Raw genomic sequence first — 20,422 nt, forward strand, 5'->3', positions numbered from 1 at the left:
TTACTAGTTCAATACCTTAACTGCTGAGCTAACACTGTCCCATGTGTGGATTGGAAAACCTGCATGGGACACTTGTATGTTTCTGTGGCCTGTAGTAGTGGGCAGTGGGTTAAGGGCAGTGGTCACTTAGCAACAGAGGACTGGAGTTGTCCTTCTCTGGTCTTGAGCTTGGTCGTTTAACTGGCCCTTTATATAATAATAGAATGAACCACATCCAGTGTGGAAGAAAACAAATCCTCAATATTCAGATACCCAGCATTTGTGGTCACCTACTTCCCTTGAGATAAAAAATGAAGGTGAACCTAAGATTTGAAGTGTAATTCTTGATGAAAGATGACCAGCCCTGACCTGGGTTTTCCAGTGGTTCTTCCAGTGGTTAGTATTTCACTTTCCCTTCTATATAACCATTCTGGATGTGATTCAGCTCATAAATGTGGTTTGTTTTTTACGAGTGCAGGCCACACCTTTAACTGTAGTGAATGAGGAGTGATTGTGAGACTTTAAAGGAAGGGAGGGGAACTCTGGGAATGTTGAGCTGGAGTTCAGGGTGGCTCCGTCTTTTTATTTATTTATTTAGAAAAAAAAAAAGTAAATGTGAAGAGCTGAGGAGGAAATGGGTGTGAGGATTCATCAAGGTGGAGAGAAGATGATGGGTAAACATTTGGGCAGTCAGTCAGGATTTCAGTCGTGTTTTTTTTCCCAAACCTCATTTTTTCATACCTCCATTCACTGACTCTCATTCGAGCTTTCCCAGCACTGTAACCCCTGATTTAAACCAGTCAAGTGGGCATTACACCAGCTTCATTTTGCCAGCGTGCAAAGATTCGCTTTGGTTTTTAGAATCGGTAGCTTTTGAACGCAGCCTGATCCACTTACCAGCTGCTGAATCAGTGCTGGTGTGACCAGTCAGCTGAGAACATTTCAGATCAAAATCTCACTTTCTTTTTCTTTGTGAGTCCGGAAAGCTCTGACTGCTGAGGTGAGCTGATGTTGCATTTACAACAGAATCTGACTCTGAGCACATGAACTTACAGGAACGACAATCTGTAGCAATACCTGAGACTGTGAGAAAAAGTTTTAACCAAGACAATATAGAAACAATCCTCTATTTCTTAAAATTGGTCTAAAAGAATGGATCTAAATAAACAACACACGACAAAGGCTACAGACTAATAAAATGACCTACCCTTCCGGCCGTGAATATAACCATTGTGTGAGGCACGGTGTAAAACATCTAAATAAATAAATAACGTAGCACACATTGTGTTTGTCACACAGTGTTTCGTATGAGACCAGACAAGGTATTTTGAATGAATCTCTTTTAGGTTTGACAAGGACTGAGTCTGAACCTGAGTCTGAACCTGAGTCTGAACCTAAGTGTAATTCTGAGTCAAAACTTGAGTCTGAATCTGAGCCTGATTCTAAGTCTTGACCTAAATTTGATTTCTGAGGCTGTCTGAACCTGAGTCTGATTGTGAGTCTAAACATGAGCCTGATTTTGAGTCTAAACCTGAGTCTAAACTTGAGTCTGATCCTGAGCCTGATTCTGAGTCTGATCTTTAGCCTGAACCTGAGTCTAAACCTGAGTCTGAACCTGATTCTGAGTCTTATCGTCAGTCTAAACCTGAGTCTGATAGTGAGTCTAAACCCGAGTCTGAACTTGAGTCTGATCCTGAGCCTGATTGTGAGTCCTGTGGGTCTTAACCTGAGTCTGAACCTGAGCCTCAACCTGTGTCTGTTCCTGAGTCTTAAGTCTGAACCTCAGTCTGATCCTGAGTCTGATTGTGAGTCCTGTGGGTCTAAACCTGAGTCTGAACCTGAGCCTCAACCTGTGTCTGTTCCTGAGTCTTAAGTCTGAATCTGAGTCTAATTGTGAGTCTGAACCTGAGTCTGAACCTGAGTCTGAACCTGAGTTTGAACCTGAGTCTGATCGTGAGTCTGATCGTGAGTCTGAACCTGAGTCTTAACCTGAGTCTTAACCTGAGTCTGAACCTGAGTCTGAACCTGAGTCTGAACCTGAGTGATCCCGAGTCTGATCTCGAATCTGATCCTGAGTCTGATCTTGGCTTTGTAATGTCTGACTCACGTTTTTCTCACACGGCTCCTCTTTGCTTTTGCTGGTTTGATGGGTTCCACGCGGAGGTTCGTCTCCTTTCACCTCACATGTGTTTCTCATCTGTGTCGTCTACGAGGATTTATGGAAACTTGAATTAAGCACGACTTCCAGCTGCCGGCTCCGATTTATTGCTCGCCGAGTAATTTTACGGCATCGCCAACAGATAGACTTTCATGCACCAGTCAGCGCCGCGTGTATTAACGTAGCAGCACAGACCCGAGGTCGCCGGGCTCGACTGGTGCTGCCGCTGCTGCCGCTGAATTTAGTTCCAGCGGATCTTGTGATTTTTACCTCCTGACTTTTATTTAGAATCACACACTTGATTTTTATAGATGTCATGTGACAAAATTTTTTATTTTTCTGTCGTTCAGAACCTGAACTGTGACAGGATCTTTTGTCCTGTTTAAAATGAAAACCCCCTGATTCAGTTCTAATCACTTCAGGACTTTGTCCAGTTGGATGAAGTTCTAATGTTTATTGATTAACCACAGAACAGCCGTGTACGTCCGACACAAAACTCCAGCATGTTGCTTCCACTTTTCACTTAGTTTTGTTACACTTACCTTAGATGGAAGTTTTATTTTCAACTGGATTCAAATAAATATATGCTGCACTTGTGTTATAAGAACGTTAAACAGGGACATGTTTTCAGGCACGTTAAACAAGGACGCGTTTTTATGCACGTTAAACAGTGGTGCGTTTTTAGGCATGTTAAAGAGAGACGTGTTTTCAGGCATGTTAGAGTGATGTGTTTTCAGCCACGTTAAACAGGGGTGCGTTTTTATGCACGTTAAACAGGGTTGCGTTTTTAGGAATGTTAAACAGGGACATGTTTTCAGGCACGTTAAACAGGGTCGCGTTTTTAGGCATGTTAAAGAGGGATGCGTTTTTTAGACGTGTTAAAGAAGGATGCGTTTTTAGGCATGTTAAACAGGGACGCATTTTTAGGTGTGTTACATAGGGACGTGTTTAAACAAGGACACGTTTTTAGGTGTGTTAAACAGGGTCGTGTTTCTAGGCACATAAAACAGGGGTGCGTTTTTAGCCACGTTAAACAGGGACGCGTTTTTAGCCAGGTTAAACACAAGCGCATATCCACTTTCTTATGATTTTGGTATATACCCTTTAATTCAATGCGGCTTTACTAACACGCCGGTGCTGTTATGATGTTGAGCTGTGATGCACGTGTGTTACCTCAAACACTGACATATGCACAATCATTAATACAGTGGATTAATACAGTTAAGCATAAATTTAGAGAAGAAGACCTCTGCTCTGGGAGACTGGGAAATGAGGCCAAAAAATGTCCACTGGTCATTATTCGGCGTGTAAATACACTCCCTCGTTCCTGTTAAACACTTGTGGGTGAGACGTACTTGCGATCCAAACACAAAGGGGTGTCTGGGTAAGGGAGCAATCAGACGGCGTCACGAGAACGTGCTACAGAGATGTAAGTGTGAAAGCTCACGCTAGAACTTTCTTAAATCAGTCTTTCATCTCTCTCTGGGTGTATCGTGTTACCCATCCTGCTCCCTCTGCACCCTCGGGCTCTCTAATATCCAGGTCGTCTTCAAAGGAAAGGCGCTTGTTAAAAAACAGCCCACACAGTAAGTGATGATGAATGTGAATTGATTCACTCAGTGCAGAATTTGGCTTTTTCTGCTCCTCCCGATTGGGATACCATCTGGCAGTGACTCGTCTCTTCTTACTGTACCAAAACCACATCTGGATCTCCTGTCAACTTGGCCCGAGTGCTAAAGAGTCACATGTAGTTTTTTACCTTCCGCCTGTAGTAAACACCTTTGGGATGAATCAAAACATTAATAGTAAGCAAGGCCTTCGTCTTCCAACATCACTGCCTGACCTCAGAAATGCCCTTTTGCAGCCCTATATGGGTCCAAATTTAATTCTGAGCTCCCGGGTTAGAATCTCGGCTCTGCTACTGGTCGGCTGGGCGCCCTCTAGCAGGCACATTTGGACAAAATTGGCCTCCAGTCTGCTCCACCGAAGTATGTGTGTATAAGAAGGGATTGGTGGAGTGTGTCGGGTAAATATACACCCTACTTGGACGCAAGTGGGGTCCCTAGCAGCGGATTGGCTGACTAAATTGCTAGAAAAGGTGATAAATGCATAAAAAATTTGTCCAAATCCCCACAGGCACGCTTCAAAACTATGCGAACAGCCACCTACCTTACCCCCCCCACAAGGAGTGAAGATTGTGGTAGCTGGACGTTCATCAGTTTGTATTATTAGTTGCTTTTGTCTAAATAAGCAGCTTTACTTTAAAATAAGTAGCTTTACTAACACGCCGGTGCTACATCGAACCCTGGCGACGTTTGTACATGTGCTTGTTTATATACACTATGTGGCCAAAAGTATTTGGACACCTGACCATGCGTTTGTTTGATGTCCCATTTCAAAAACTAATGAATTTGAATGGCCGGGCACTGATTTCAATAATGAATTCAATAATCGAGGGTGTCCCAATACTTTTGTCTGCTTTTGAACCTCCAGGTGTTCTGATAAGCCGTGAACGTTCAGATGAAGTCAACACACCGGATGATTACGTGAATGCGCCGCTCAATCAGAGCTTTGTTATGAAATGTAGCAATTAGCCTTATCATCCAGTTCCTCGTGAATAGGCGTGTACCTGCGCTAACCTCAGACCGCTGCAGGAACGCGGCACCGCTCGGCATCGCCATTGTTCCATTGTTGACCAGATTTCTATCTGCGAATGCCCGTGCGTTTGCGTATCTGTGGGCAGCCCGCCAGCACACCGCTCTCGCCTGGGAACAGGAAGCGCGGCCGTGGCGTAACGGGCGCTAACCCTTACGCAAACATGTTTATTACCGCGGCGGTTCGTCAGCTCTGTCCGGATCTGAATTCCCCCGACCTGCCGCTGGTGTCACTTGCAGGAACTTGCTGTGTGTCTGACATCCTGGTGTCACCTTTTCCTGGCAGCGAGTGCCACGTCTTCAGGTGCCATCCAGGTGTGTGAACACGGATTTGGGCAACACGGCTGTGTGTGAGTCACATGAGAAAGACGGGGTGTAGCTGCGGCCCCAATTCTCAGGAACGATGGCGTGAAAGTGCCACTGGGAATCTTGGGCAATAACTTGGTACAGCTATTGCCACATTTTTAATGAACGTCTTAGCCTGTAGGGCATTTTTTCTATTTTATTTACACATTTTCTCCCTTTTTTCTCACAATTTTAGTCATAGCCAATTAGTCTTCCACTGCTTGAGATTTTGATTGCATCAAAGGAGGGTATATTCACCTGACACACGCTTTCTCCGAAAGCTCTTTCTTATTCGCCCATACTATGCAAGAATCACGCATTGATCCCTACGTTCCTCCACTTCTGTACAGACAGGCGACTAACCAGGGCCCTTAAACAGCCTTGAAGACCCCGCCCACTTTTTTAATCTGTTTTTTTCCACCCAGTAGACTTTAGTGACCTATTTTTCTGCTGTAGGCACCAATAATTGTGCCCGCTAGGGGGTGCACCAGCCGACCGGTAGCAGAGCTGAGATTCGAACGCTGGTGTGCTAGTGTAGTTTGAAAGAGCCTCAGTCTTTCAGCTGTCATTGGTCAGCTGATTGGGGGAGTAACTGGGGTTTTGCAATAAACTTTACTTAGTTCCATACCACCCCATTAAATTAGTGTCACTTTAGTACCACCAGATTAACAGTATCAGTCCTGTTTTGACCAGGAAAAATAGTGGAGAACATGTGAAAATAGGGAGAACATACAAAAATGCGTGGCAGTGTAGATGATGTACATTGCGGAGCAGTTTATTGCTTATTGCTCACAGTATAACTGTTGTTCCTGCTGCTTTCAGGACCCTGCATTAATTTTACAGAGGATCAAATCTGGGGCGTTCGGTCAGCAGATGCGCCAGCCGATCACCGCTTAGAATTGATATTAAATCTCAGCAATGCTACGGGCCAGCGGGGCGCCCAAACAGACACGATTGGGAGGCACGATCGGAGGGAGAACTTGTTACTGCTGCAACAGCGCCCTCTGCTGTTTATAATGGAGAGCACTCTCAGTGCTCTGAGAGAATTGACAGGTGAAAAGAAGTGGTCTCACTTGTCAGAGGGGCTGGGGGTCTGCAGCAGCAGAGGAAGATCCCAATGGGGAACTGGATATGACTACATTGTGAGAAAAATTGTTCTTTAATTTTCCTTTTTTAAAGCAGCAGATATAGCAGTGCCGTTGCCGTAGCCCCCAGAAGTGCAACCGAAAAGCAGCGAGTCTGTGTTAGCTTTGTCATTAGCTTTTCAGCTTTATCTTTGTGGATTTTGTGTGTGTGTGTGAGCTTTGTGGGTTTTGTGTGTGTGTGTGTGTGTGTGTGTGTGTGTGTTGCTTTCAGACGAGGATTATGGTTTAACATGTTCCCTGGAAGTCTGGCGTCCCAGGTGCGAAGACCTTTACAATCCCGCTGTAATTAGCTTGAACTAAAGCATTTCTCGCCAGCTTAGCTTCCTCCTCCTTCGCTCTATTGACTCGGATCGCTAGTCTTTTACAACGGGAGGTAAAAACGCCGGCGTGCACCTGCGCCTTTTCACCGGACCTGTGCAAATACCTCCGCGCCGGTGCACTGACTCATAATCGCCCCCGGTGCCGGGAGTGAAACGTCGGACAGGGCAGGTTTCTTCTTCATTTCTCTTTGGGTTTTGCGCTGCCGCCTCAACCTTTAGGGTTTTAATCCCCGTAACGTTCTGTTTGCTCTCCTCAGAGCTTGTTTGCTTTAGACTTTGGCTCACCGCTCCAGTTCGGTCACACACTTCTCCGTGTGGGTGGAAAAACGACTTTCGATCGACTGAAGGTGTTTACGCTTTGTAAGTACAGAGACTTCTCATGATCTGGACTGTACTGGGTCCACTTGGCATCGTTACTGGTTTTAACGATGTGCTGGGAGTTTGTCTTAATAACTGTCTTAGCATAGCATTCAAATTTCTGCACGGTGGCTCGAGGGGTAGCACTGTCGCCTCACAGCAAGAAGGTCCTGGGTTTGATTCCCAGGTGCAGCAGTCCGGGTCCTTTCTGTGGAGTTTGCATGTTCTCCCTTTCTTCCTGTGTCTGTGTGGGTTTCCTCCCACAGTCCAAAGAGGGCTTACAGGTTAACCAGATGTGTGTGTGTGTGTGTGTGTGTGTGTGTGTTTGCTTGTCCTGTCCAGGGTGCCATGTCCAAAACAGACAATGAATGAAAAGTAAATAAATGAAAAATTTCTCAGAATTTTGCAGCTATCAGCCGGCCAGGACGAAACAGTGTTCCTCGTCACTGAGGAATTATGCCCTCTGCAGGCCGGTCAAGCCGCTGGTTACAGATGGCAGTGCATGGCCCTGGTAGGTGAAGAGAAGCGATACAGCCTCAGCCCTCCTCGATCAGGGATGGGGTGGCGGGGTACTGATCGCTGTGTGAACCTGCCTCCTGCAGGTAAAAAGAAGTGGTTGTCATCACAGCAAGAAGGTCCTGGGTTTGATTCCCAGGTGGAGCAGTCTGGGTCCTTTCTCTGTGGAGTTTGCATGTTCTCCCCGTGTCTATGTGGGTTTCCTCCCACAGTCCAAACACTGTGAGGTGAACTGAAGATACTAAATTGTCCGTGACCGTGTTCGACATTGAACTTGAACTGATGAATTATGGGTAACCTGTAACTACGTGTCCTGTCATGAATGGAACCAAAGTGTGTAAAACATGACGTTAAAATATTAAATTCATATTAAGGAAACGAGTAAGAGGTTTTGTTCTAATCCTCATTGTTTTGACCTGCTTTTCAAACTTCTGTTATAATGAAACACAAACTAAGAAGCAGTTGTAGTTTCGTTTAGCCCTCAAGCAGACACGGGTGAGTGGTTAAGAGTCGTGTACTATGAGGGCACAAAACAGAAAGTGAACGGATCTCTTCATGGAGGTTTGGCACAAAGTTACGTTCTACCTGTCGGACGAGGCTGTGAGAGCAAAGAAAGTGAGAGTTCAGCTGTCGGAGCGCTTTTGATTTAAATCCTTGTTTGGTTATTAATGTGGGAACTGCTGAGGGTGGATTATTTATTTTATGACGGAAACAAAGGCGTGAGCTGAGCGGGTTTTTATTTCTCTCTGTTCAAGTTCAAAAGCCTCTTTACGTGATTTTCCAGTCTGTTGTGAGGCGGGGCGGATTGTTTTTGTTATTTAATAACCCCAGATACACTGTATGGGCAAAAGGATTGGGACACCCTGTTGATTACTGAATGTATGTGTTTAAGCAACAACAATTGTTAACAGGTGTAATAAATCAGTTATAAATCAGTTATATAAAGGAAATTCTTTGCTTTTTCTTTTCTGTTCCTTCTTCTAGAGTATGTGAAGAGTTTTTAAACTTTTTTGTGGAAAAAACTGAAACAATTAGGTCTGGCATTACTTACTTGGGTATAGATTCTCCACTTCCACCGCCGTGCCCAGGTATGTTTGAAAAGTTTGAGGCTGTTTCAATCTCCGAATTAACAGATTTGGTGCTGAAAACAAAGCCAACAACCTCCCCACTTGATGTGATGCCCCCACAGATAGTTAGGGAGACATTTGATATATTAGGACCTTTTGTCCTGGATATCATTAATACTTCCCTTGCCACTGGTACTGTTCCAGCATGCTTTAAACATGCTGTAGTTACACCTCTGCTCAAAAAGCATAATCTTGATGCTACAGTGGTTAGTAACTATAGGCCGATTTCTAAATTACCATTCTTGGCTAAATTGCTGGAAAAGGTTGTATATTCTCAGCTTTTACCATTTTTGAGTAGAGATGGTATTTTTGAGATTTTTCAATCTGGCTTTAAGTCTATGCACAGCACTGAATCTGCTCTTCTGAAGGTGACAAATGACTTGCTACTTACTGTTGATGAGGGAAATTGTGCCATCCTCATTTTATTGGACCTTAGTTCTGCTTTTGATACTGTTGACCATGACATACTTGTTGGTCGCCTGGAAAAGTGGGTGGGGTTACAGGGAGAGGCCCTGAATTGGTTCATATCTTATTTTAAGAATAGAACCTTTTCAGTGAATATTAGCAGCTATTTCTCTTCTTCTGCTGATGTCTCTTGTGGTGTTCCACAAGGGTCCATACTAGGGCCCCTCCTTTTTTCTCTCTATATGCTGCCATTGGGTCAAATAATTAGGAAGCACAATGTCAGCTTTCACCTGTATGCTGATGACATACAGCTTTATCTTCCCATTAGACCGAATGACAATGGCTCGTTAACATCTCTTAGCAGTTGTCTTGAGGACATAAAGAGGTGGATGGCTGACAATTTTCTTCAGCTGAATGAAAGCAAGTCAGAGGTTATCGTTTTTGGGGGTCCTCATCACATCAATAGTGTCTCCAATAACCTTGGTCACTTGTCTACATGTGTCAAAACATCTGTGAGAAATCTTGGTGTTATCTTTGACTCTGACCTCCGATTTGATAAACAAATCAACTCTGTGGTAAGGAATAGCTTCTTCCAGCTCAGAAATATTGCGAAGATTAAGCCTTTTCTCTGCTATTCTGACCTGGAAAAAGTTATTCATGCATTCATTTCTGCAAGAATTGACTACTGTAATTCTCTGTATATTGGGATTAATCAGCCTCTGTTGCGGCGCTTGCAGGTAGTCCAGAATGCAGCAGCAAGGTTACTGACTAATACCAAGAAAAGAAACCATATTACACCAGTCCTTGCCTCACTACATTGGCTGCCTGTTCAGCACAGGATTCATTTTAAAGTGCTTTTATTTGTTTTTAAAGCGCTTAATGGTCAAGCCCCGGCTTATCTCAGTGGTATGCTTTCTCCCGCAACCGCACAGCGATCTTTAAGATCAGCCACTCAGAATTTGTTGACTGTTCCTAGGGCTCGTTTGAAGCTAAAAGGTGATCGTGCATTTGCAGTTTATGCTCCGAGGCTATGGAACACTCTACCTCTTAATATTCGACAAGCACCTTCGGCCGCTGTTTTTAAATCACTCCTAAAAACATACCTTTATAAGCTGGCATTTGAACAGTGAGGAGCTGTGTTAATTTTAATGTTTTAGTCTATTTGTATTTGTTTTATTTTGTCTCTTACTCTGTATTTTTATTTGGTTCTTACTTTTTTAATATAATGTTGTGTTATGTATGCTTATTCGATGTACAGCACTTTGGTCAACGTAAGTTGTTTTAAGAGTGCTTTATAAATAAAATTTACTTACTTACTTACTTACTTTAAGCTTTGCAGCAACAGTATATACTGTATATATATATATACACTGATCAGCCATAACATTACAACCACCTCCTTGTTTCATGCTGTTCTTCAAGGGTCAGGACCCCCACAGGACCACTACAGAGCAGGTATTATTTAGGTGGTGGATCATTCTCAGCACTGCAGTGACACTGACATGGTGGTGGTGTGTTAGTGTGTGTTGTGCTGGTATGAGTGGATCAGACACAGCAGCGCTGCTGGAGTTTTTAAACACCTCACTGTCACTTCTGGACTAAGAATAGTCCACCAACCAAAAATATCCAGCCAACAGCGCCCCGTGGGCAGCGTCCTGTGACCACTGATGAAGGTCTAGAAGATGACCGACTCAAACAGCAGCAATAGATGAGCGATCGTCTCTGACTTTACATCTACAAGGTGGACCAACTAGGTAGGAGTGTCTAATAGAGTGGACAGTGAGTGGACACGGTATTTAAAAACTTCATCAGCGCTGCTGTGTCTGATCCACTCATACCAGCACAACACACACTAACACACCACCACCATGTCAGTGTCACTGCAGTGCTGAGAATGATCCAACACATAAATAATACCTGCTCTGTGGTGGTCCTGTGGGGGTCCTGACCATTGAAGAATAGGGTGAAAGCAGGTTAAAAAGTATTTAGAGAAACAGATGGACTACAGTCAGTAATTGTAGAGCTACAAAGTGCTTCTATATGGTAAGTAGAGCTGATAAAATGGACAGTGAGTGTAGAAACCAGGAGGTGGTTTTAATGTTATGGCTGATCAGTGTATATATTGTGCATATTTCCATATATGTGAAATAATAGAAACACATGGGGGTGGATACGAGTTTTTCTTCTTTCAGATTTTTCCATTATGGTTCTCACTCAAAAAGAAAAGAAAAAAACCCATGAAGCGTTTTTTTGTGTGTGAGAGACATGGTTCTGTATGTGTTGGCTCGTTTAAAACAGTTGGAACGAGCGGAGGCAGCGCTGGTGGCTTTGCGCCGGTGAGTGGAATCAGTCTGGAATGGGTCTTCCCATGAGCCGGACTTCACAGCGAAGCGCCAGTCAAAACAAACGCCGGGAGAAGCGCTCACAGCCAAGAGGAAATGTTCTAACTGTTCCACTCTGTTCTCAGTCTTATCAGCCTTTATCACTACGTTCGGGCAGAGACGCGGCACACTCGGTTACCCGTGTATCGGATTATTTAACTGGGTGTGAATTCCATCACCATCTGCTTGTGTTCTGAATGGTGTCGGTTATGGATCTACGTCTTGCTATATTCAATGATGTGATCCCAACCATCAAATTCTCGATTCCAACCACACAATAACAGCAGCAGAGTCATGTGGTGAATAGATCTGAGTTCCTCGGTTTGAGAAGAAGAAGAGAAAAGCCTTTATTTATCATATATACACACACACGTGTTCAGTACAATGAAATGCTTTTTACACCTATCCCAGCTTGTTTGGAAGCTGGGGTCAGAGCGCAGGGTTAGCCATAGTATGGCACCCCTGAAGCCAAAAGGGTTAAGGGCCTTGCTCAAGGGCCCAACAGTGGCTACATGGCAGAGCCTGGAATTGAACTAACAATCTCCCGATTGAAAGCCCATTTTAATTTATGTTTTCGACATTCATCCAAAGCGACTTACAGTAGGGTGACAGTATACTGTCTAAGCAATTGAGGGTTAAGGGCATTGCTCAAGGGCCCAACAGTGGCAACCTGGCAGTGGTGGGGCTTGAACCAGCAACCTTTCGATTACTAGTCCAGTACCTTAACAACTAGGCTACAACTGCCCATCTACAACTACCCATCTACCCACTAGGCTACCACTGACTGTGAAGATCACAGTTCTACTCAGGCCTCACATCCAGCTTTTACTCTTTATTCCGATTAGGCACTGATGTTTGGCATGAGGCCTGGCTCACAGTCGGTGTTCCATTACAATCCATGCGGCATTTAGTGAACACTTTTATCCAAAGCGATTCCCTACACTGGCAACTTGGCGGTGGTGGGGCTTGAACCGGCAACCCTCTGATTACAAGTCCAGTACCTTAAATACTAAGCTACCACTGTTCTTCTTAATTTGCTTTATTGACCACAGTTTGGGCCCAGAGGCATTATTGTGCTGGAACAGGAAAGGTGCTTCCACACCTTTAGTTTGGGGAAGGTCCTCTCCTGTTCCAGCATGATGATGATGCCCCAGTACCTAAAACCTCCCAATGGCTAAACTGTCCAACATTTGTTGTGTTTTTTTGCTGGTCATGCTTGTTTTTCGTGGTCACCAACCAGCAGCTGGTGAAAGTGAGCCCTGTCCAGATTATACCAGCACTAGATCAGTGTTTGGTTGGTAAAACAAAGAGGCAGCAGGATCCAGACTGTCGTCCTGTCCTGGCTTACACATGTTTCAACATGGATTTGAAAAAGGGGTCAAGCAGGGGACAGAAACTGGAGCCCAGTGCGCCTGTGGAAACATGTTTAGCTGAGGAGGATGTGCTGTCTTAGATAATGAGAGAGGAAATTGCTTCTCAATGGAGATAAGATTTTTTTTTGCAGAGGAATTAACAGTCAGATCTCAGTGAAATGGGACGGGGTGAATCGAGGTTCAGTTCCTACTTTAAAGGTTCGTTAGTGTTTAGTTTTTAATGCCATGTCTGCCCCGGGCGATGTGCATGGCAGGAAAGGTTGTGATGTGTCTTTTATTCACTGTTCTGTTGTGTGTGTGTGTGTGTTTATTATGTGTTGACAGGAGTTTTAGGAGTGTTTGTGCTTTTGTGTTGTTGAATAGTTCCTTCATGATCTTCGCTGTCAAGGTCGGTCGTCTCTCACGGTCGTAAACGATATACTCCAGGGTCAAATGTTTTATTGTAAGCTGTGTTTGGCATGCTGCACGATATGGTGCAGCTTTACTTTTTATCAGATGCATGTGTGTTATTCTGGTGTGTCCAATACGGCCCAATGTATTCGTGTCCAATTCTTCGACTGCATAACGCCTCCTCTGTACTGATGCTGACTTCCACTTTGACTGAGGAGAACCCTGACTAACACGCCCCCTCCGACACAGCATCTTTTCAGTTCATATGTGGATCAGCTTTGCGCAGGGAGAGTCACATTATCCCCCGTCTCTGTGCAGCACCATCAATCAGCCAGCATGAGTTATGAGAAATCCCGTCCAGAAACCTCCCTGCAAACGAGCCAATCGTTGTTCGTGTAGGCGCCCAGCCTGCCGGGAGCAGAGCTGAGATTTGAACCGATGAGTTCCTGCAGTTGTAAGGTTTTTTATTGTTTCTCCATTATTAGAATTCGCTTCATATGATTTATAATCCTTGATATATGAGTTTATTATAGGTTTGATGTCCATTGGTGGAATCTTGTGCTTCGGTCCGGTATGCCTGTGTTATTTATTTATTTATTTTTTGCAGCCTGATCTGCTCTCTCATTCATACTTAAAAAGTAAACGAGTTACTCAGCAGGCTGCTGGACATGCCGTTTATCTGCATTTCTTTATTCAAACTTACAAAAACATCTTTTTTGATTGTCTCTCTGTGCCAAGCGTGTATTCGCACAGTATTCGCTGATCATTCTGTCATCTGAGACTCTCCGGCAGGTCTGGCCGTCACGTCAGCTCCACTGCTTTATTAGCCGCCTTTCCCACACTGTAGTTAGAGGAGCCTCGACCGATCGTTATTGGACCGATTCGAGTCCAGATCGAGGCTCTCTTGGCCGCCGGCGTGTCTGGAGTAGAGCGAGATGTCGGCTCGCTTCACGCAGAGGTGTTTTGTTATTACGTTGACGCTGACCAGTTCTCTGGGCCAAAAGAAAAGTTGAAGACGAGGCCGCGGCAGAGAAAACGAAGTCGTTTTGTCTCTGTTTGTTTTGAGAGCTGCTGCTCTCCTGGAGGCTTTGTATTCAAGACCCTGGTGTGGCCATTTGTATTTGTGTGTGTGTGATTGTAAAAAAAAAAAGAAAGCGACTAGACGGATCTAAATCCTCGGATTTCCCATCATGACCACACATGGAACCCTTTATTGAGACAGGACCCCTGCCAGGGTGGCGCTTGTGTTGCCAGAGGTGATGCTGTAATGTTCTGAACTATACCGCCCGTCTCCTTTGTTCTGCCTCGCTGCTTTACTAAATCTGTAATTCACGATCTGTAGCTGGCTGCAGTTTTTTTAGTTGAATGGAGCGCTGGAATTTAATTGGCAGGCGAGTTGAAAAACGATCCACGATCGCACCACAAGCCCTTTCAGCCAGTCGAAGGCCAGACACGTTGTAATATACAGTACTGTAGTTACTCTGTATGGGCTTAGATTTACAGCGCAGAAGCTCCTGGGCTTACAGATCACTGAGGAAACTTGTAACGAGGGCTTTGTCCTGGTCAGGGTTGCTGTGGGTCACTGAGGAGCATTGATACACATGAAAACTGTACTGCTACTATTTACTATTTTATATCTACTATATAGGTACGTTGTAGCCTAGTGGTAGGACTAGTAATCAGAAAGTCACTGGTTCAAGCCCCACCACTGCCAGGTTGCCAATGTTGGGCCCTTGAGCAAGGCCCTTAACCCCCAATTGCTTAGACAGTAAACTGTCACAGTACTGTAATTCACTTTGGATAAAAGCGTCTGCTAAATGCCGTAAATGTACATTTTTCACAGATTTACTATTTCTCCGTTTTGATATAGTAGCTCTCGATGTGGTTTGCTGGAGTCCCACAGCCTTAGAACTGACTGCTTTTTGAGACCCTCTGACTGAAAAAGATTCTGTTTTAGTGATTAGAACTCAACACGGCGGCAGTAATCACACCTGGGTGTGGTTATTCTTTCTAATGCCAGTTACTGACTCCACTTTACTTTACACACACACAGTGTAGGTGTTCAGGTCTTCGTCTTTTATTTCAGTTGGCAGTGGTAGCTTAGTGGTTAATGTTGTAGACTAGTGATCGACATTGCCAACGGACACTCTTTGGCCCCTGAGCAGGGCCTTAGCCATCATTTACTTGCATTGTATTCTGTCCCTACTGGAAGTCACTTAAAGAAGGGGGCACATACTTTTTGTAACTTGGCCTAAAGTAACCTGACTTTTATTTTCCAGGATGTGAAGATCTTTCGGGCGTTGATACTGGGAGAGCTGGAGAGAGGGCAGAACCAGTACCAGGCGCTGTGCTTCATCACACGCCTCGACCACAACGAGGTCATCTCCAGCGAGTCCATGGCGCGACTCCGGCAGGTCAGTTCCATTCTCCAGATCAAAAGAGCATTTATGAGGTCTGGCACTGACTGACACTGACTTCATCTCAAAGTCCCTACATGCCAAACTCATCAAGTCCTGTCTTTATAGACCTCATGTTAAAAGGCACTGGTCAGTGGCTTTACGTATAGATAAGCCGTGTGCTATACCGCAGGCAGCAGGGGGCATCAGAGTACAGTGGAATTAGATATATCCAAAATTGGGATATGCAAAAAGAGGGAACGATTTAGCACGGTCGGCTCACAGCAGGAAGGTCCTGGGTTCGATTTCCAGGTGGAGCGGTCCCGGTTCTTTCTGTGTGGAGTTTGCATGTTCTCCCCATGTCTGTGTGGGTTTCCTCCGGGAGAAACAAAATTGTCCATGACTGTGTCCAATCCGCAGTGGTGATTGGGTATCTATAGTACGTACAGACATGATTGGCTATGTCTGAGGGGGATTGGACGAGGCTATGCAGTGGATTGCCGTCCTGTCCAGAGTGTGTTGCTACAGTGCGTCCAGTGATTTTGTGGAACACTGACCAGGACAAAGCGGTGGTCAAACAGTAAAATGAATAAATGGGTGTAGGCTGTGTGTGTGGTTGCACTGTGGAACGCTACCACATGATGCGTCCGTGTCCGTTACCCATAATGACCAGTCGTTACTTTAAATGTAACATGCTGAGTAAGATAAACAATGTTGGTCTGAAAGTGCCGACACGGCATTTAGAAACATTTTTTATTCCCAAACAGAAAAACCCACAGACCATCCGGACGGCGGAGGAGAAACGGCTGACGGAGACGTTAAGCATGAACGTGGCGGTCAACCTGATGCAGGCCTGGCAGCTGAGCAGCCACATCTACAACACGTGCAGTGTGGCCCGCGAGGCCGTGTACACCCGCGAGGCCGACGTTCACCACTGGTTAGACGCAGGCAAGTGCTCCTAATTACAGCCTAGAGAAAACCGAACCCCTGCCATTTTCATAGCCGAGGAATTTTTCTAGAGGTCATTTTCATTCTGCACGGTCAGCATGACGCCCGCTACTGCGCAGAGCAAACGAAGAGCTGCACAGATGTTCACGTAGAGCAAAAAAAGAAGTGCTCACATTCATCTTCTGCTGAATCTTGGGATTTTGATCATTTCTGCACATGCAACTGTAATGATTCCTCACTCATAATAAAGTACATGGAACAGTGGTCTCCTGATAAGGTAGAGAAGAAAAAGCTGTCAACTTATGCACCTTTTCTGGATGGGCAGCGGGATAATCCTTTAGCGGAGCTCCCTGGGCGCCATCTAGCAGGCACAAAATTGGCCTCCAATCTGCTGGGTGGGAAAGACCAGACCAAGGGGTGGGGTTATCAACACTGTGTAAGGACGGTTGCTCAGGGTGCCTGTACAGAAAGTGGAGGAGCAGAGAGATCGGGGCGTGGCTCTCCATACTCAAAGTATAAGACAATAAGAAAGGATTAGTGGACTGCGCTCACGTCGGAGGGAGTGTGTGTCAGGCGAATATACACCCTTCTTGGATGCCATCAGGGTCCCCAGCAAGGGAATTGGCTTCGGTAAATTGGGAGAAAAAGCAAGAAAATACATTAAAAAATGGGTGCCATAAATTAGAATGAGCTTTACACTGGCAAAGCTGGGATTGGTTGCTCTGGGTGTACGTGAGTGTGTTGACCTGTGTTGGATTAGTGCCTTGTTTAGAAGTGGCATTGGACCCATTGTGACCCTGACCACGATGAAGTGGTCATGCTAAAAATTCTAGAATTGTAAGAAATATTCTCTGATCAGCATCCACATGTAATAAGATGCTTTTTTCAAGGCTGGACCGTGAGCGAGGGGTAAGTACAGTAACCCTGGTCATTTCCCAGCTATAATCATCATCTCCTGTGTTTAATTCTGTGCAGGTGTCGAGGGCTCCATGTTCGAGATCCTGCCGCAGACCGTGGAGGTGCCGGAGCTGCAGAGCTGCCGCTCGGTGAAGGATCTCTGGCAGCCGTGCTCGTGCAGCTACAGCATGAGGCTGGAATGGTACCCGTGCCAGCTGAAATACTGCCGCAACAGGGACGCCTCGGGCCGCGGCGCCCCCTACAAGTGCGGCATCAGGAGCTGCAGCAAGGGCTACAACTTCACCTATTACACCCCTCATAAACAGCTGTGCCTTTGGGAGGAGGAGACCTAGCGAAACGGCCAGGAACGGCGGGTTCAGGCGAATTCCTTTTATTCAGAATGACGGCTGCGAGCATCATGAACTTGATCGAGTGAGATCGAGGTCGCGTGTGGCTCGTTCTGCCAGGCTGCACGTCATCTAGAGCGGCCTGCAGCCGTGATGTTCAGCTTGTCGGGAACATTTTCAGTTCAATTCGCTCTGTAAATCACACCAGAGCATTAAGACTTAGTCTACACAACCTGCAGTTCACGGTTTGTAGACGACGTTACTGTGAATCTGTGGCTAATCTAAAAAGCGTTTCCTTTGTAGCTGGATGGTGATCAAACTGCCGGGGAGTTTTTTTTCTTCTCTGGGTTTTTCTTCCTTATTTATTGTTTATTGTTAGCTGTGGGAAACGAATGAAGAAATGTTCGGAAACGTTTTTCATACCTTTTGTTTGTATTTTGTTGTATTTCGTTAGCTCTCACAGTCACACTGTCATTAGGGAGTCATGAGGATTCTCACGCTGGTGTTTACTGGTTTTGTATTATGGATTCCAGTGCAGCCGTAAACACAGTGTTGGGGTTGGTTTGGTTGTGTACGAATGCTCTTTATTAGCTCGTAAAAATCTGTTGTCTCTGAAGAAGACTAGCTGCTTTGTCACCACACACACACACACACACACACACACGGTTTGTAAGTATTTGAGAAGATTGTTGGGACCAAACTGGGACGCTCCAGTGTTGAACCTAAACGTGATATGCAATTGGTATTGTTTTTTTTTTACACCTCTTAAAAACCAAAGTATTTTTCTATGCGATGAGGGGGGAATAAAACTTCACAAGCAATACGACTGTTTTTTTTGATACAGCGAAGTGCCACTTTCCATCCAACACTGCCATCTTCTGGTGGGGATGAAAACGACGTCGAATGCTGAACATTAAAGCCTGAAAATTTGTACAATGTTTATTTTCTGAAGCTTACTAACTAGGCCTGTCAGGATTATGTACCTGTCATACACGTCTTCTCGTTTTCTGTCGACTTTACACTGATGAGGCAAAGCATATCAACATGTCCTGTTGTATCTTGTACCAGGATATTACCAGCAGGTCCTTTAACTTCTGTACGTTCCGGGCTAAACCAATCTGCCTTCTTGTATTCCTCCGACCTCCAGTTCCGATCCCTGCTTTGGTCCGATTGTAAGTGCCTTAAGTGATGGACAGGAGTAAGTAGGGCACTTTGTCTGGCCTGTGACTACACCACTTCTCTGGCTGTTTTGAAATAAGCATTTCTGTGCCCGTTTTCACCCAGAAGGACGGGGAAAGACCCTCCCATCAAGACGAAAATTCATTCCATTCCATCATTGTATTGAGCAGCTAATCAGTCTGAAAACATTATGGATAAACATTATGGATACTATTTTAATTCACACGTTTCGTTACACTCGACTCTAATGCATAATGCTTTACACTCACCGAGTGTTCGTCCCCACTTCGTTTCTAACCCTGATGCCTTTCACGTGGATTTAAGCGCACATGTCACTTTAGTTAATACACCAGCCAGATTCTGCCATTCGTGCTCCGTTAATGAACCTTTCTGCTATCATTTACTTTTGCTATATTCATCCAGCATTGAGTTTAACTGGACCTGCTATGCATTTATGTTACGTTTCTCTATTTTCCATCAGTTTAAAAATCCCAATCCGTTAGAAATTTGTGACGAGATAATAATAAAATAAATCTGACAGGCCTTAAGCGAAGGAATATTTGCTGCAGGACCAAAATCTTTATCCTGATTAAAATGATTCATTTAGAAACCTGTTTGTTTTGTGTTACAATGTGGTACTAAGACATTTCATTCAGTGTATTTAGTTTATCAGGCAGTGATAAATGTTTAATGCTAATTTTTTTTCTGGCCCTGCAAAAGGGGCCCTGGGGCTATTTAAAGTGCCTTAAAGCATCAGTGTTTACTGATATTTTTGTAAGTAAGTGTTATAGAAATGCTAAATATTTTTTTATGAAAATGTAAAATGAGAATATAAATATGTGAAGAAATTACTTGAATTAAAACTGTTCCAAACAGCCAAGTCGTTGTTTGTGTTGTGTTGTAAATTGAGACACATAAGACACTCATTTTGAAGCATTATTTAAAAAAAGCCCCCCACTAATGAGATCTGACCGCCTGACTGGGCATCCAAACAGACACAATTCTGAGGAATGGATGTTGACTGGGCTTCATTGCCGTTGTACAATTGCAACCTCTGGTGTCTGATTGTGGTACGTGGTACGACTTTCTATGAGACTCCACCACTGGTAGATGAAAAGATATGACTTGGCCAACATGTGGGTGGTGCAGGCAGCAAGAGAATAGTAGGAAGATCATTGGAAATGATTAGATTTGGACGAAAATGCTAAAAAAAAGAGGTGCCACAGTAGTGAGGGTAGGGTCTACTAGTGAGGGTAGCACTACCCTCTGAGAATTGGAAATGACTAGATTGGGAGGACAAGGAAAATGTTAAAAAAAAGTGTGAAGAAGAAATGATGAGATAGCAATTCTTTGTTCTATGCACAAATCGAGGCCCTTTAAGAAATCTTTGGTCTATACAAATATAGAAAAACATTCTGGAATAAACTGGAATGCTGACTGTGATCAGGCCACATTGCCTAACATCAGTAACTCAATGCAGTCATGTTCCAAATTCTATTGTATTG

The 20,422-nt window shown here is 44.5% G+C and overlaps 1 protein-coding gene and 1 long non-coding RNA gene across 2 annotated transcripts in view; one reads left to right on the forward strand and one right to left on the reverse strand.

The window, feature by feature from the left end:
• The window catches only part of LOC134334754 (uncharacterized), a 15,977-nt gene extending 13,820 nt beyond the window's left edge, over positions 1-2,157 (reverse strand). Inside the window, exon 1 of the long non-coding RNA XR_010015522.1 lies at positions 2,087-2,157. This is a non-coding gene — a long non-coding RNA (uncharacterized LOC134334754). The remainder of the gene's footprint in view (positions 1-2,086) is intronic.
• The window catches only part of oafa (OAF homolog a (Drosophila)), a 24,215-nt gene extending 4,418 nt beyond the window's left edge, over positions 1-19,797 (forward strand). The window contains exons 2-4 of the mRNA XM_063017185.1: positions 15,430-15,564; positions 16,314-16,494; positions 17,470-19,797. Coding sequence (XP_062873255.1) covers positions 15,430-15,564; positions 16,314-16,494; positions 17,470-17,744 — 591 coding nt within the window. The 3' untranslated portion in view covers positions 17,745-19,797. The remainder of the gene's footprint in view (positions 1-15,429; positions 15,565-16,313; positions 16,495-17,469) is intronic.
• The last annotated feature ends 625 nt before the right edge of the window (positions 19,798-20,422 follow it).

The sequence above is a fragment of the Trichomycterus rosablanca genome, chromosome 20 (assembly GCF_030014385.1).
Source record: "Trichomycterus rosablanca isolate fTriRos1 chromosome 20, fTriRos1.hap1, whole genome shotgun sequence".
Classification (NCBI taxonomy): Eukaryota; Metazoa; Chordata; class Actinopteri; order Siluriformes; family Trichomycteridae; genus Trichomycterus; species Trichomycterus rosablanca.